Raw genomic sequence first — 18,142 nt, 5'->3', positions numbered from 1 at the left:
GAAGTATTTCCTTATGATTATTGGGTATTCAGTTTGTGGGAGCAGGAAGAATTCCTTTTCTGCCTATTTTTATCTACTTAATATATAGATGTGGAAGTTGGGGTAGAAGTTGGCCCGGACTTCTGTGCCTCATTTTTGTGAAGAGTGACCTGAGGTAGCCATTGAGAAAGTTTTACCTTGTATCAGCTTAGCAGATATTTTTGCTACCAAGCTAAAACAAAATTTAATTACTTTTTATGTCACCGTCTCCTAAGTGTGTTATGTATCTTAAGTATTCAAACAAATACATTAAGTGGCCATTCTTTTTTATTTCCTGCAGATTCTCGTGGACACTGTTTGGGCACTGTCTTACCTGACAGATGGAGGTAATGAACAGATACAGATGGTTATTGATTCAGGGGTTGTGCCGTTCCTCGTGCCCCTTCTGAGCCACCAGGAAGTGAAAGTTCAAGTAAGTGTTAAGTATTTTTCTTACTTGTATAAAATTTGTACTTTCTGTAACCAGTTAACTTATACAGTCAGGCTTCAGTTCTATCTGTATGCACATTTCTTCAGTATTTCTTCTGCTATTTTACTGAATCTGATTTTGTTGATTTCTAAATCTTTATCTCATCCAGATTCTTTGCTGAGTTTCAGACTCATATAGCCAATTGTCTTTGAGTCCTTAGACATAACTGCCAAGAACCTCCTTCAGTAATATTGTTATTATTTCAAGCAGGCAAAAATGAACATACCGTCTTCTCCCACAAACCCACTCCTCTTCATATATCCCCTATTAATGGACAGCATAGTCCAAGCTAGGAACCTTGGTATTCTTCCTCTTGTCTCCGCTCCATTTCAAAACCTGTCAGTCCTTACTATATAGCTTTCACATCTGGCTTCTCCTTATATCTAGAGCCACTCATTTAGTTCAAGGTTTATTTTCTTTTCTCTGGATAACTGCATTTCTTTCCCTTTCTCTCTCTTTCTAATTTCTCATCACATCACTGATAGATCTGTTCATCCCACTTCTGCCAAAATGACTTTAGATAGAAATCTGTACCCATTCCAGGCCTTTATTAAAATCTTTCTGTGGTGCCAGTTTACTAATAGATAAAAATAGCTATGAAAAAAATGGACCTTTACATTTTTTTATTTTAATCTTTTCTCCAACAATTTTTCACATAATTTTTCCTATATAATTCCAGTTTTCACAAAACTGTTGTTTAAAATTCAGAATTGCTTCTCAGTTCTATAAAATGCTTTGTGTAAGTATGCAGTAAGTTTTAATCATTCACCGCTTGCATTTTTACATTTTCTCAGGATTATAAAAAACATAGAATCAGTTTCATCATAAACAAATTTATGGAAAATATTTTATCCCCACCCAGACAGCAGCACTCAGAGCGGTTGGCAACATAGTGACAGGTACAGACGAACAGACCCAGGTTGTTCTCAACTGCGATGTCCTCTCACACTTCCCAAACCTCTTATCACACCCAAAAGAGAAGATAAATAAGGTAAGGCATAGAACAGCCCCATCAATGCATTTCTTTCTCTTCGTATATCTCATTTTTAACTACCTTCTTGTTTCGATTGCTTTTCATTTGTGATTCTCTTCAAACCACTCTGGTTAATTTCACATCACCTCTGCAGTTATTTTCTTTCAGTTCTTAATTGCCTGCTGTAAGTGCTGCCATGATCATCACAGAATAAAATTATTTTCATTTTAACCAGTGTTTTTATTTCAGTATATTGAGCAGTAGCAATGATCAACAAATTAGTAGCCACTAGGTGGAAAGAACATATGAAATTTTCCATTGGGTGGCTATTATCTTTTTCTTTTGCTGGTGTTTTTTATAAACAAATAGATCATAATTTAATTTCCCTACAAAATTAGACTGAATGTAAAACTACAGTGCCTAAATTAAAGGATCATTAAAATTGTTTTCTGTTTGGTTTTTGTTTTTTTAAGATTTTAAGCTTACGATATAAACTTACTGTTAAACATGTGCTGAAGTACTTCAGTCTTCTTGTCTAGCTTATTTCACATTGCATGTTTTCAACATTCATCCATGTTGGAGCTTGTATCAAAACTTCATTCCTTTTTATTGCTGAATAGATACTGCATTGTACCTATATACCGTATTTTGTTTATACATTCATTTGTGGATGTACACTTTTGGATTGTTTCTACCTTTTGGCTCTTGTGAATAATAATACTGCTGTGAACATTGGTTTGAGTCCTTGCTTTCAGTTCCTTTGCGTGTATATCTTTATGAGTAGAATTGTCCAGTCATATGGTAATTGCATGTTTAGCTTGTTGAAGAGCCGTCAAGCTTCTTTCCATAGCAGTTGCACCATTTTACATTCCTGTAAGCAGTGTTATGAAGGTTCTAGTCTTGTTTTATATATATATAGTTTATTTATTTATTTGACTATGCCAGGTCTTAGTTGCAGCAGGTGGGATCTTCAGTCTTCATTAGAGCATGCGGGATTGTTCATTGTGGCATGTGAAATCTAGTTCCCTGACCAGGGGTCAAATCCAGGCCCCCTGCATTGGGAGGGCAGGGAATCTTAGCCCCTGGACCATGAGGAAAATCCCTCCAATTCCTTTTTTTAATTATTATTGTAGCCATCCTGCTTGTTTTGATTTACATGTAGTATCTGCCTGAAATGCCACCATTCCTCAGACTAACAAAACTTCTATTTGTATAGTTCCTTAACTAAAATTTGATAGTTGAATTTTTATAGAAAAGTGTGTAGTCAGAAATCACATTTTGTAGGTGCTTTTGTTCCAATGAGCTTCCCTGGTGGCTAAGGTGATAAAGAGTCTGTCTGCAATACTGAAGACCTGGGTTTGATCCCTGGGTCGGGAAGATCCCCTGAAGAAGGGATCTTCTGAAGAATGGCTACCCATTCCAGGATTCTTGCCTGGAGAATCCCATGGACAGAGGAGCCTGGTGGGCTACAGTCGATGGGATCGCAGAGTCGGACACGACTGAGTAACTAACACTTTCACTTTCAACTTGTTCCAATGAAGGGAAAGAAGCCAGAGTCTTTTAGACTCCAGGCAAATATACGTGATTTTTACAGCTGAATGTATTAGTATTCTGTAATGGGAAGCAAGGCTGAGAAGTGAGGAAACTGGACAGGAGTAGGTAGAGAGGTTCTGGCCTGGGATCTGATATACTCTGAGTGAAGGTATCATAGGGGAAAGGAAAAGGGTTTCTATAGATAGATATCTCCTCAGCTTCAGCAAGGAGGTAGTTGTTGCAGAAGTTTTCCACCTTGAGTGTTTGTGTTATTTGCGTGTTGGTTACATCATAGTTCTTTGGAGGTGTAAGTTAACAACTTGGTTTTTTTTCCCCCTCAACCTTTTAGTTTGAAAATTTTCAAATGTGCAAGAAATTTGCAAAAATAGTGTAGTGAAACACCCTTGTACTCTAAAACACCAGTTAACCAGTTATTGATATCTCACCACAATTGGATGGCAAAAAAGTGTACAGTCTTTTTCTTTATTTATTATTTAGGCCATGTGCCAGGGCTTGTGGGATCTGAGTTCCCTGACCAGGGATTGAACCAGGCTGTGGTGATGAAAGTGCTTAATTGTAATTACTAGGCCCGTGGGGGCTCTCCTATAATCTTTCAGTTGTAGAGGAAGAAGAAGATAGTACTTTAACACTAAACTTAGAAATAAACCTGTTTGTTCATGACATAAAGCTCTAAGGTTACAATAAAATTTGTCATATAGATCATTCTTAGACTAGTTAGAGACTTAAGTTCTAATATATTTTGCAAATAAGTGTTTTTACAATAAAGCAATTCGTCTTTCTTAGAAGTAGTTTTAACAAAGTATGAGGAAATTCTATCTTCTATTTATTTCTGTCATTTGTCTTTTAGAGCAGGGATCCCCAGCCTCTGAGCCAAGGACTAGTACCAGTCCCTGGCCTGTTTGAAATTGGGGCTGCATAGCAGGAGGTGAGCAGTGGGCAAGCGAGCAAAGCTTCATCTGTATTTACAGCTGCTCCCCATTGCTTTCCTTACCGTCTGAGCTCCACCTCCTATCAGAAGAGTAGTGGCCTTAGATTCTTGGAGCTTGTACCCAGCTGTGAACTGTGCATGCGAGAGATCTAGGATGTGAACTCCTTATGAGAATTTATTGCCTCTTGATCTGAGGTGGTGGTGCTCAATAAATACAATGCCCCTGAATCATCCCAGTTGCCACCCCTGTCTGTGGGAAAGTTGTGTTCTACAAAACTGGTCCCTGGTGCCAAAAAAGTTGGGGATCACTATTGAGAGGGAGCTCATGAAGCAAAAATGTGAGGTCCTTGCGTAAAGATTTATTGTCTGTTTTATTCACTGCCATGTCACCACTGCCTGAAACAGTGCTTAGGGTATAGTCCTAAGCATCTGTATTATTGAAGGTTATGCTAGGTAAATGGGCCAAGGTATTCTGCTTAAAAGTTTCCTAATAGGTTTAAAATGGAAGATACTGTATTGCCTAATCACCTTTAGATGCATTTGCCTTATTGTAACTGAGATGGTTTTGTTATTGTGTATGTAAACCACATTAAAGTAAGAGCATAAGCACATTAAAGATACAGTTTTTCAAATAAAGGTGCCTTGTATTTTATTTAATTATAGGAAGCAGTGTGGTTCCTTTCCAACATTACAGCAGGCAACCAGCAACAAGTTCAAGCTGTAATAGATGCTGGATTAATTCCTATGATTATTCATCAGCTTGCCAAGGTCAGTCATTGTTATGAGTTCATTATGTCTGTTAATATGTTATAACCAAGACTTTTTGAGCAAAAAATTCATTTCAGCATTTCTTTTTAAATCTTTAGGGGGACTTTGGAACACAAAAGGAAGCTGCTTGGGCTATTAGCAACTTGACGATAAGTGGCAGAAAAGATCAAGTGAGTCTGGAAAAAAAAATCTTATGATTGTTAATACTGGGAAGTGCACTACTCTCTTGTGTTCAGGAGTTTCTGATTGTTTATAAGCCCTGTCCTGTATTCCTTTGGAGGAAGAGGTAATTATATAAATAAGAGTATCTCTTCTCTTTTGTTGTCTAGGTTGAATACCTTGTACAACAGAATGTAATACCACCATTCTGTAATTTATTGTCAGTAAAAGATTCTCAAGTTGTTCAGGTGGTCCTAGATGGTCTGAAAAACATTCTGATAATGGCTGGTGATGAAGCAAGCACAATAGCTGAAATAATAGAAGAATGTGGAGGTAAGAGGGTTGATTAAAGAAAAACAGTTGAGCTGTGCAACTCTGAAACATTAGTTCCTTTAAAGACAGTTAATTTGAAAGAAAAGTGCTAGGATACATTGCTATTAATATCGTCTGAGGATGTTGCTGTTCTTTATTTGCTATGTTAGTAATCCAGGAAGATTTTCCAGAACACAGCTGATTGTGAAAGTCACTCCATAACCTTCTTAGAGTTTTACAGTGCTTTTTAGGAAACACAGTTACTCCTCTTGAAGTCATGTTGCATAAGATTAAGTGAAAACAAATGTGATAGCATCACTGAATATTCAGACAGAAAGTGTTTTCTTAATAACAAGAAGAAAATATCCTAGAGATGTTAAGGAGTCTTGTCCATGGTCAGAGAAGTAGTTTGTGGTAGGAGCATAGTTAAAAGCCAGATCTTCATACTGTACTACTATTAATTCACTTTTCATTTTGTTTTTAAGATGTCTTATTAATGCATATATATAGAATTTAGAAAGCTGGTAATGACGATGCTATATGCAAGGCAGCAAAAGAGACACAGATGTAAAGAACAGACTTGGACTATGTGGGAGAAGGCGAGGGTGGGATTATTTGAGAGACAGTATTGAAACATGTATATTACCATATGTGAAACAGATGACCAGTGCAAGTTCAATGCATGAAACAGGACACTCAAAGCCGGTGCCCTGGGAGAACTCAGAGGGGTGGTGTGGGGAGGGAGGTGGGAAGGGGGCTTCAGGATGGGGGCGGGGGTGGGGCACATGTACCCATGGCTGATTCATTTCAATGTATGGCAGAAACCACCACAGTATTGTAATTATCCTCCAGTTAAATAAATTAAATTTTTTTAATTAATTCAAAATTAAAATAGGAATAAATAAAATTAATGGAACTAATTTTTTTTTAAAGATGTTTTACTTTTTAAATAATTTGAAACAAGCATTGTAGTCTGATTCAGAACAATTTAACCCAGAAAGTTTGAGCTATAAAATTGTTACTCCAGCTTTTTATCAGTATAGTTGCTTCTGTCTATGAGATAAATACTTATAATTAGGGTACATAGTTACTTAGCATTTTATGATTTTATAAAGCACTCTATATACATTATCTTTGATACCCATTTTCCCATTTTTCTGGTTTGGATGTTACTATAGAAAAAAGTTAAATTTTTTTATATAGTAACTTAGGTTTGTTACTATATTATATAAAAAATTTTAAAAAGCAGTTATTTTGAAACTACTTCAAAATAACTTAGCTAAAAAGACATTAAAGGAAGAATAGTATTGAGGATTTAATGGAGTTGCATCTGATATATGGAGTAAATATTTTGGGAATATAAATAAAGGCATTCTACAGTTAACTATTCTGAAAAAATATTCCCAAATTGATGTGGCTATATAGGAGATAAGCACCCTATTTCTTTTTTTTCCCCCAAGAAATCACTTCTGAATTTAAAGTTTTGTCTTCTATTTATGTCAATCTTTGAGTAACATTTGGAAAACAAAAAGATAAAAAAATTATTGTATGCAGCAGTATGATTATACTAAAGGAATCTTAGGCTGGGGGAGATCTTGATTCTAGTCCTGTCACTCACTCGCCATGTAACCTGAAACAAACCCCTTTGTATCTGTGCCACACTCCCATATCTGTCAAATGGAGAGTTTAGGTGATTTTTAAACTGCCGGCCTCAGGGAACAGGGTACCTCAAGGGCTTCTAAAGAGGCAGAAATTAGTGGGGTGCTGGTTCTCTAACCAGAGCAACTCAGGATTTTATCTGTTTTTTAGATGAACGATCATCTTTGGAGGGTGGTAGGGAGGGTGTTTTTAGTTCTTTAAGATGTTTCATGATTAAATGATTTAAGCACAGTTTCTTTATTAGTATGTATTTAATTATTTTAATTATTATCAGGTTTGGAGAAAATTGAAGTTTTACAGCAACATGAAAATGAAGACATATATAAATTAGCATTTGAAATCATAGATCAGTATTTCTCTGGTGATGATGTAAGTATATATTAAAGTATAGTGTGTCTACATGTACATTAAAATCTGTACGTAAAGTAAGTTTACTAAGAATTAATTTTCCGTGACTAAGTTGATACTGTATTTCTGTCACCTTTGCTTTTGTAATTTGTTAAATGGGAAGAAGTAGTAATTATAGAAATGATGTATGTTCAAATAGGCAAAATAAATCTACAGATACAGGAACTTAAGAATGGGGCAGTTTTTCAATGTTCAGTTTTAAATTGTTGAATCTCTTGTTATTCTTGTCTGTGCTGGGTCTTTGTTGCTGTGCAGGCTACTCCCTAGTGGTGGTGCACGGCTTCTCATTGCGGTGGCTTCTCTTGTTGCACAGCACAGGGCTGTGGGGCACGTGGGCTTCAGTGGTTGTGGCTCCTGGTCTCTAAAGCACAGGCTCGGTAGTTGTGGCACACGGGCTTAGTTGCTGCACAGAGATGGGATATTCCCACATCAGGGATAGAACCCATGTCCCCTGCATTGGCGGGCAGTTGGTGTCTTTACCTTTGAGCCAGCAGTGAGGCCCTAAGTTGTTAAATTTCTTAATAGCATTGTTGGTTTTCTTAAAATATTTTTAGGTAATAAAAACATACACACAGAATTCTTCCCTGAGAAGTAAATCAACTCTGCTTACACTGTAATGTATAGTATCTTAACATAATGAAAATTCTTTTTCTTGATTCTTGTAGATTGATGAAGATCCTAGCCTCATTCCTGAAGCAACCCAAGGAGGTACCTACAACTTTGACCCAACGGCCAACCTTCAAACAAAAGAATTCAATTTTTAAATTCAGTTGAGTGCAGCATCTATCCCACATTGAATACGAAGCACCACCAGATGGCCACCAAAATGACAAGAGCAACAGCAACCGAAGGCTCCAAAACATACATGCCTCTTTGTTTTGATGCTTCTGAAGCAAGCCATGTCTCAGTCACTTTGCAGTTGCCGAAAGTCACTATCCACATGGACTGTAAATGCATATGCATGATTTCCTAAACTATTTTAGAATTCTCCTTAACAATCTTGACTACCCTATTTTCCCCCGTTCCCTGGTGCCACACGCTGACATCTGCAATCTCCATTTTAGAATATTCCATAGTGGTGGCATGTCAGCTGCCCACTTGATACTCCTTTGGAAAATGGTGCGCTGTGGATCAAGACACTTTGGTATGACACATACACGCGTTGGAAGACTTTAAAGAGGTGCAGTCTGATCTGAGCCTCCATCATTGTCCTCCACAAACATATTTTCATACTCTTTATGTGGAAGAATAGATTTTAAAAGTACAAGCCAAATGATTTTCATTGGTGGAACTGACACAAACAAAAAGTAACTTAAAAAAAAAGAAACTTGGTTATTGATTAAACAGATAAGTTTTAAAAAACTGTGCTTCATCTACCAGTAATTGATGTGTTTATTATCTGCCTCAGAAGCCAGGGTTGGAGGAAGGACTTTAGCTATGGATGGTAACGCTTTCGCCATTATACCTAATTTTTGAGAACAGCAAGCCCTATTTGACCACTCACTTCAGCCTGTGTGTTCCTGCTGTTTTGAAGTAATCAAATGCTGTGCATGGTATTTTACCTGAGCTGCAACCTGTTACGGACTTGAACTTCTGTTTAAGTTGAAAGCAAGAATCCCTGACCATAAAGAAAAAATAAATAAATGAAACCAAAAACCACAAAGGTCTAAAGTACCCATTGGTGATATTTAAAAAGAAAATCTTGCTTTCAGCTTTCAGGAGTTAACATTTTTCATTTTAAATTGATAATTGGATATGGTTGATTTATATTGGGTTTAAACTGTGGAGCTTTCATGTTTACTGTAATTTAGTCTTAAAATATTTTTTACTTAGTAACCAGTGCTTTTGATAATGTGGTTGGCAACAAACCAGCAACTATTAGAAGTGTCATAAAACTTCATTCTTTGAGTATTGGAAAGTTTACTCAGATCCTACTCTAAAAGCATATTCACATATAAAAAGATGCAGACAAGGATCTGCCTAGAGGAGTAATCTGCAGTTATTTAGCATAAACCTGATTTGCAGTGATCTTCAAGTAATTCTGAAAAATCTGGTATTACTGTGTAAAGTCATTGCTTTTGGTAAATTGTCCGACCCAGTTATTAACGAAAGAATATGGATTTGAAAATTTTTAAACTGAACAGTTTGTGCTGTCACAGGAATGGTTTTGTTGCTATTGTTTACTGGGTATAATTTCCCAACGCGTTGATGTGAAGGGATAGGAAATCTAAACTAATTTAGTTGTCCGATGGGAGGGGGGTGTATTTACTGTGATGAAGATGAGACACGTGCCATCAGAGCTTTGTGAATCAGCGGGGTGTTTTCACTGGTAAACAACACATAGCAGGTGTGCATTCATTACAAATATATGTATCTGCCAAGGTAGAGCCACTTTAAAGAGTGAGTTTTGTCTTGTATCTAAAGTGGATACAAGCGTATGTTTAAAATGCAAGATTTTTACTTGCTAGAGAATCTGTTTTAATATAGTGGTTTGGCCTCTGATTATTTATAGGTTTTATAAATTTTAGAATCAATTTCTCTTTAAGGTGGCTCAGACTTTTCAACTCTTGTGCACATAAAATTGAGTTGAAGTTCATTGTGCCTTTTTTTCTTTATCCAAATTTTGAGTTAAAGCTTCATATGGTAACTGCATCCTGTTCAGACACCATGGGCTAAATTTTTGAAACTGTGTGGTGTTCACTAAAAGTAGGAGTAATAAAGTCAAAGCTAATTAAGGTCACAAACTTCGGTGAAACCCTTAAAGTCCAAATCTTCTTGATATTGTGAATTATACCCCTTCCAGTTTACTTCCTTGGACTCCCCATAGTTACTGACAGTTACCTTTTAAATTTTGCACACATTGAGACTGAATTGGGCCTCTACTGTGTCGACTCCTATTTCCTCTTGTGTTTTAAGTGCAAACTAACATAAGTGAACATTAGCATCAAGTAGTGCAGACGTCCGTGTGCATTGGCTTGATCCAGTTTGTTGTGACCTCTCAGTTTGGAATTGGAATTGCACCATTTCATAGACAAAGGAAACTAAGTATATTGCTGCACTTTTACGTTTTCAAAACAGTGTTGAAAATTTGCATTGTTTTTATTTTTTTTAAACTCAGTTAAAAAAGACTAAAACGTTCTTTCAAAAGAGGCATCTAAATGTGTTCCTAATTTTGTATATGGGCTTAGGTTTTGTAACCAATAAAAAAGCTGCTATCAAATATGATAAAACATCGAAGAACTTATTTTTGAAAGTATCTGAATTTCCTAGTTTTGTTTTCTATGTGGTTAAATTTAAATTTGGAATTATTTTCCAAATATTAGCCCCAGTGGAGGTGAATCATGAATTACTCTTTCACTGTATTTTAATATCTCCTTTCCACTAGAGCAAACTAGGTTGACCAGCAACAATGCTAGATTTAAGAATATTGTGTAACATAAGAAGTACCAAAATCTACACTGATTTCCAAAGCTGCTGTAGACAGTGACAGAAACAATAGAAACTTCTTGTTGCACAGGCTTGAGGCCAGAAGTCAGGGTGGTGGCTGGGGCTTTCTGTCTCGAGGGAAGGATCTTCATCTCTTCCTGCTTTCGGTGGTCCTCAGCTGGTAGCTGCCTCTCTCTAGTCTCTGCTCTCGTCGGCACAGGGTGTTCTCTGTGCGTCTCTGGTTTAAATGCCGTAACTCACAGAAAGCCATTTCAGATGATTGTGTAATTGTGACTTTCATGAAACAAAAGCTGAAACTTAAGGCTTGTCTAATCTTTGAAAACCAGAACTTTGCAAGATAGTAATTGAAGTAAACCTAACAGTTTTAACCTGTTAGAGGTTGTGGCTCTAAATGAAATCTTGGATTATTTAAAAGAACAAAGGATCAGCCAAACTTTACTTTTGTATAATGACACTCCAGATTATTTTTGAACAAACTCAGTGTATGAGAAAATAAATTACACTACTCCTATTTAATCTTGCCATCATGTACTTCACAAGGGTTGTCCTTTTGAGAAGATTATTGCTGGTAAAAATTTATGGATGTCAGTTGTCTAACAATGATGGTTATGAATCTTCTTAACCCTAGTTGACCTGGGGGTTTAAATCTATTTGGAGAAGGGGAGTATAATTTCTGTACGTTTTAAGGCATATATAGGCCAAGGAGTGCTGTCTTTAATCTACCACTCATTTGTCCAAAGTGTAAAAGGAGCTCTTCACATAAATGATGTATTTTGTTAAATAAATGAAAAACACTGGTAGAATGATTCCCAAAAGCACAGCATATGGATGAGGCTCTATCTATACATACTTGTATACGACTGACCCTGGAACAACATGGGTTTGAACTGTGTGGGTCCACACATATGTGGGGTTTTTTCAATAGTAGGTACTGTAGTACTGCACGATCTGCTGTTGGTTGAATCCTTGGATGTGGAGCCACTTACACAGAGGAACTGCTGTATGGAGAAACTCTGTATATGGAGGGCTGACTATAAATTCTAGGCAGATTTTCAAATATTCAGAGGGTCAGCACCCCTAACCCGTGTTGTTCAAGGGTCAGTTATATAGATGGACTCAGTACTTAAGACAAAGTGTTTAGGAATAGGAGTATTCACATCCTTCATCTTGTTCAGTCCCTAAGTCGTGTCCGACTCTTTGCAACCCCATGGACTATAGTGTGCTAGGCTCTTCTGTCCTTCACTATCTCCCAGAGTCTGCTCAAATTCCTGTTTATTGAGTTGGTGATACTAGCTAACCATCTCATCCTCCGTTGTCCTTTTCTCTTCCTGCCCTCAGTCTTTCCCAGCATCAGCACTGTGCTGTGCTTAGTCACTTCTGTCATGTCCAACTCTTTGCAACCCCATGGACTGTAGCCTGCCATGCTGCTCTCTCCATTGGGATTCTTCAAGCGAGAACACTGGAATGGGTTGCCATGCCCTCCTCCAGGGAATCTTCCCAGCCCAGGTCTCCTGCATTGCAGTCAGATTCTTTACCATCTGAGCCACCAGGGAAGCCCAAGAATTCTGGAGTGGGTAGGCTATCCCTTCTCCAGGGGATCTTCCCGACCCAGGAATCATTTGGGTCTCCTGCATTGCAGGCGAATTCTTTACCATCTGAGCCATCAGGGAAGCTTCCCTGGTAGCTCGGGTGGTAAAGAATCCCTCTGTTACTCCCCAGTAAACTCAATTTTGCTGGCTGATGGCATAACCTTTAACTCTGTGTTCATTAATGGGTTGACTCGGGATTTTTTTTCAAACTTTCTCAGCATCAGAGTCTTTTCCAATGAGTCAGCTCTTTGCATCAGGTGGCCAGAGTATTGGAGTTTCAGCTTCAGCATCTGTCCTTCCGATGAATATTCAGGATTGATTTCCTTTATTGACTGACTGGTTTGATCTCCTTGCAGTCCAAGGGACTCAAGAGTCTTCTCCAGCACCACAGTTCAAAAGCATCAATTCTTCGGTGCTCAGCCTCAGCCTTCTTTATGGTCTAACTCTCACATCCATACGTGACTACTAGAAAAACCATAGCTTTGACTATATGGACCTTTGTAGGCAAAGTAACATCTCTGCTTTTTAATACACTGCCTTTTTCTTCTAAGGAACAAGCATCTTTTAATTTCATGGCTTCAGTCACTGTCTGCAGTGATTTTGGAGCCTAGGAAAAAGTCTCACTGCTTCCACTTTTTCCCCATCTGTTTGCCATGAAGTGATAGGAATGGATGCCATGATCTTAGTTTTTTGAATGTTGAGTTTCAAGCCAGCTTTTTCACTGTCCTCTCTGACTCTTATCAAGGGGCTCTTTAGCTCCTCTTCGCTTTATGCCATAGAGTGGTATCATCTGCATATCTGAGGTTGTTGATATTTCTCCCAACAGTTGTGATTCCAGCTGGTGACTCATCCAGCCTGGCATCTCGTGTGATGCACTCTATTTACCCATGAGATCCCTCAGCTAACTTTAACGTATATCAGGGTTTCTCAGACCCTTCAGTACTGACATTTTAGGGAATTCCCTGGTGGTCCAGTGGTTAGGACTCTGCACTTCCACTGCCGAGGGACCAGGTGCGATCCCTGGTCAGGAAACTACGATCCTGCAGGCCTTGAGGTGTGGCCAAAAAAAAGAGAAAAATGGACATTATAGGCTGGGTAGTTTTTGATTGTGGGAGGCTGTCCTGTGTATTGTAGGGTGTTTAGTTGCATCGTTAGGCCCTGCCCACTAGACATTGTAGCACTCTGCGCTTCCCATTCTGGACAGTGAAAAATGTCTCAAGACACAGCCACGTGTTTCCTGGGGGCCAAAACTGCTTGTTGTGTGAACGATTGGCCTAAATCAATTTAGCTAGGAAACTTCACTCAAATGAGAGCCTAAATCATGCCTTCTGTTCTATGAACAGTGCCAGGTCTTTCCCCCACCCCCCACCCCCAGAAACAGAAGATAAAAAGCGGAAACCCCCTCCCCACCCCCACCAAAAAAAAAAAAATGTGCCTTTTCTTCAATCTCAGTTTTAGGAGAAATCAGCACATTTCCCAGATCCCACATGAGAAGTCCTGGCAGTCCTGAGCCTATCTACTGCAAAGGGCTTAGGAGGATGGGAATGTGGAGTAGTTACTCTCTTGCATGCATCCTGTGGCTAAAAGAAGTTGTGAATGTGTGCGCACACCACTAGGGAAGCCCAGTTCGACCAGTTGCATCCAATTCTTTGCCATACTGTGGACTGCAGGCCACCAGGCTCCTTTGCCCATGGAATTTCCCAAGCAAGAATACTGGAGTGGGTTGCCATTTTCTCCTCCAGGGGATCTTCCCAAGCTAGGGATCGAAACAGCATGCCCTGTGTCTCCTGCATTGAAGGTGGATTCTTTACCACTGAGCTACAAGGGGAGCCTTAAAAGTTGTGTGAAACAACCAAATGTGTGGATTGCCCTTTGTTTTTTCAACACTTCCCTGTAGCAATGTGTTTGAAACATTCTTAGTTGAAGAGCTTGAAGTTTTCTGGGAAAGCTGGGGTTGGAGCAGAGAAACCCCTAGCATAGTTTGTAAAACACCGCTTTGAAGCATTGTGAGAGATTGGCCTCATCAGGATACTTCACAGGTTTATTAAAAATGATTAAAAGCAGGGGATCTATGGCTGTTGTATAAAGTATGTGCTCCCTGCAGGGCCTTCTGCAACATCCGTTTTCCCAGCCCTGAAGAACTGCCTACCATCTGCCTTCTTGAGTAATTCTTCTTTAAAACTGTGGTTCCCGGAGATAAATGGGGCCTTGTGCCAAATGATGTGTGAAGCCTCAAGGGAAACCAGGCATCTTCACAGCGCAATGGTTTTACTTGATGTAAGAAAGACAGTTTTATGGTACTACAAACCTAGGTGTTAGTAAAGGACACATTTTGCATAATGTTTTAAAGACAAAATCAGGTTTTGTTTTTGAGAAAGACCATTTTGTGGACACATTTCTGCAGGCTAGGAGTCAGAAGAGTTGGAGAAGCAAAGGCACTCCCAAGTAGATCTACTTACGGACTAGCTTTCATTGTGACTGTCTTAATATTGAATAGAAGTCCCCACTCTTAAAGAACCATCATTATAAATGAACTGTTCTTGATTTTGAGTATAGACTTTAATTATTCCTGTATAGCAGACGAGACAGATCTCTTTTTATTAATTTCCTTTCTCAACCTGAACACTCCATGCATTTCAGCCATCCTGCTTTAAAGTCCTTCCTGGACCTGGTTCCTCTTGGCTTCGTGCATACCAAGGACCCCGTGTATAAAGTGTGCTTTGGCTAGTTTCTGGGTACAATGGAATGGGAACATTCCATTATCTGGCCATTTAATTCTGTTAACATGGAGGAGACTGTTTCAGTTACTTTACCAGCTTCATCATCATTAGATTTGTGATCAGGTAACAGCCTCAGTTCCCTTTGTTTTCAGCTCTTTTCAATCCAGTAGTTTGGTGTTTACAGTTTTCAAACCTTAATAGAATTTATAAATTTCACTTTATTTGATTTCAGCTCAGTTTTCTTCATAATAAGAACAGATTCCATATCTGTATGCATCCTTTCCATGGCTTCAGTCATTTTTTTTTATAAATAAGAGTTTTGAAACTAAGCCTTTAAGAACATTCAAATACTTCTTGAGCATCCTATCCCCTGCCAGGTCCCGTGCTAGGGTGCAAGGTCCACACACACAAATAAAAGTAAAAGCTGGGACAAATGTTATACAATGATACGTAATAGAGGGAATTGGCCTGGTTAGGAAGGTGATAATCAGGCTGGCAGTGAGTTGTCAGTAAATGCCAGCCTCTGGCATGAGTGCTTAAGAAGTACCAACTCGGCCCTCAACATGTCTGTGATGAAGATTCTTATTATCAGGCAGACAGAAGTTAAAGTCTCCAAAAATTACACAGCTGATAGTGGTGAAGGAAAAGCAGGAGTTAATTGGGCAGATTCACTGGAAGAGCTTTTGTGGCAGACGGAACAGTACAAAGTAGGAAGAAGCATGGGAGTCCAGGTAGCGAAAGGAAGTACAGCTGGAGCCAAAATGATAGTGAAGGGGAGGGCTGCCAGGGCCAGGGGAGGGCTGAAGAGATAGGCAGGTGCCAGACCCCCACCTGTAAGGCATACGAAGAAGTTTTGATATTCTACAAGCAACGGTAAATCATCTTCATTAAATAAGAGTGATGATAGAAGTATTGTGTTTAATAACAATCATTGGCTGGTAGGGCAAGCACAGGAAATGTACTTTGAGTTTAGTAATGTGTACAGGTTGAAATAGTGAGTGTGAAGCCCTGAAGCAAGAGGTGGTGAACAGGTTGGTCCATGAAGTGGTTGAAAGAAAGTGTCCAACTCTTCGTGACCCCATGGAGTGTAGCCAGGCTCCTCTGTCTGTGGGATTTCCCAGGCAAGAATACTGGAGTGGGTTGCTATGCCCTTCTGCAGGGGATCTTTCCAACCCAGGGATCGAACACGGGTCTCTGGCATTGTGGGCAGATTCTTTACCATCTGAGCCACCAGATGGAATCCAGAGATACTGGCAACTGAAACAGGAGCAAGCGAAGCTTAGATCAGGAACTGGAGGAGAGGAAGATATCAAGGATGATTTCTGTGTTTCTGGGTTGCTATAACTGATGAATATTAAGTGGCATAAAAGATAATAAGCAACACTGAGGGGGAGTTCCCTGATTCATTGGTTAGGACTTGGCGCTTTCACTGCTGTGGCTGAGGATCAATCTCTGGTCGAGGAACAAAGAACATGAAACCCTCACAGTGCAGTCAGAAGAAAAAGGAAAAAGCAACAGGAGAGAGTCAGACGCATGCAGTAGAGGGTGATGAGTTCAGTTCGGGTTGAGTGGAGTGGAGACACGCAAATGATGGTCAACGCTGTAAATACTGGTCTGGGCTCAGAGGAGAGGGCCAGCGCTAGAGATCTGAATCCTTGTTTTGGGGATTATTAAAACAGGAAGTGCAGGTCATCCCTGGGTATCCATGGGGCAATGGTTCCAGAAGCCCCTGTGTGTACCAGAATCCATGGATATTCAAGTCCCATTAGTTTGCCCTTCCTATCTGGATTCAAGGGCTGACTGTTCAGTTCAGTTGCTCAGTTGTGTCCGACTCTTTTCGACCCCATGGACTGCAGCATGCCAGGCCTCTCTGTCCATCACCAACTTCCAGAGCCTACTCAAACTCATGTTCATCACGTCGGTGATGCCATCCAACCATCTCATCCTCTGTCGTCCACTTCTGCCTTCAATCTTTCCCAGCATCAGGGTCTTTTCCAATGAGTCAGTTCTTCGCATCAGGTGGCCAAAGTACTGGAGTTTCAGCTTCAGCATCAGTCCTTCTAATGTACATTCAGGAGTGATTTCCTTTAGGATTGATTGATTGGCTCTCCTTGCAGTCCAAGGGACTCTCAAGAGTCTTCTCCAACACCACAGTTCAAAAGCATCAATTCTTCAGCTCTCAGCTTTCTTCATAGTCCAACTCTCACATCCATACATGACTACTGGGAAAACCATAGCCTTGACTAGATGGACCTTTGTTGGCAAAGTAATGTCTCTGCTTTTTAATATGCTGTCTAGGTTGGTCATAGCCTTTCTTCCAAGGAGCAAGCATCTTCCAGTTTCATGGCTGCTGTCACCGTCTGCAGTGACTTTGGAGCCCAGAAAGATAGTTTGTCACTGTTTCCATTGTTTCCCCATCTATTTGCCATGAAGTGATGGGACTGGATGCCATGATCTTAGTTTTCTGAATGTTGAGTTTTAAGCCAACTTTTTCACTCTCCTCTTTCACTTTCAAGAGGCTCTTTAGTTCTTCTTTGCTTTCTGCTGTAAAGGGTGGTGTCATTTGCATATCTGAGGTTATTGATATTTCTCCCAGCAATCCTGATTCCAGCTTGTGGCTTCATCCAACCCGGCTGACTGTAGTTGTCTGTTAAGCATCTACTCAAGGGTCAAAAAGCAAAGGCCTTGGGGACACTTCACTCGTGGGTTCTGGCCTCGGCCCAGTCACTGAGAGTCCTTAGACAAGTTATTTAAATCTTATTTGAGCCTGTTTCCACATTTGTAAAATAGGAGGACACACACAGGGTCCAAGGGTTGTAAAGAAACATAAAATACCACATGAGCTGGCTCAGCTGTAAAGAATCTGCCTGCCAATGCAGGAGACAGGTTCCATCCCTGGGTCAGGAAGATTCCTCTGGAGAAAAAAGGCAACCCACTCCAGTAGAACAGAGAAGCTTGGTGGGCTACAGTCTCTGGAGTGGCAAAGACTCGGACACGACTGAGCAACTAAACAGCAACACAGTAAGTACAACATAAAACACCGCAGGTAAACTATCTGGTACCAAACTGCTGTGACCTACTGCTCCTCTCGCCCATACTTATGGTGATTTTGGATCT

At 39.6% G+C, this 18,142-nt stretch overlaps 1 protein-coding gene and 1 non-coding gene across 3 annotated transcripts in view; both read left to right on the top strand.

The window, feature by feature from the left end:
* Positions 1–10,503, top strand: part of KPNA3 (karyopherin subunit alpha 3) — a 97,836-nt gene extending 87,333 nt beyond the window's left edge. The window contains exons 11-17 of one of the 2 annotated variants that reach the window (NM_001192773.3): positions 320–451; positions 1,371–1,499; positions 4,627–4,731; positions 4,830–4,901; positions 5,061–5,223; positions 7,136–7,230; positions 7,935–10,503. In NM_001192773.3, coding sequence (NP_001179702.3) covers positions 320–451; positions 1,371–1,499; positions 4,627–4,731; positions 4,830–4,901; positions 5,061–5,223; positions 7,136–7,230; positions 7,935–8,033 — 795 coding nt within the window. In that variant the 3' untranslated portion in view covers positions 8,034–10,503. The remainder of the gene's footprint in view (positions 1–319; positions 452–1,370; positions 1,500–4,626; positions 4,732–4,829; positions 4,902–5,060; positions 5,224–7,135; positions 7,231–7,934) is intronic. The other variant, XM_024999948.2, reaches the window with a different exon arrangement.
* Positions 10,504–13,264: 2,761 nt separating this feature from the next.
* TRNAG-UCC (transfer RNA glycine (anticodon UCC)) lies at positions 13,265–13,337 on the top strand. The gene has a single exon. It is a non-coding gene; the product is annotated as a tRNA-Gly (tRNA).
* The last annotated feature ends 4,805 nt before the right edge of the window (positions 13,338–18,142 follow it).

This window comes from Bos taurus, chromosome 12 (genome assembly GCF_002263795.3).
Source record: "Bos taurus isolate L1 Dominette 01449 registration number 42190680 breed Hereford chromosome 12, ARS-UCD2.0, whole genome shotgun sequence".
NCBI classification, from domain to species: domain Eukaryota; kingdom Metazoa; phylum Chordata; class Mammalia; order Artiodactyla; family Bovidae; genus Bos; species Bos taurus.
Note: the sequence above shows the minus strand (reverse complement) of the source record. Positions and strands in the feature narration are given on the sequence as shown.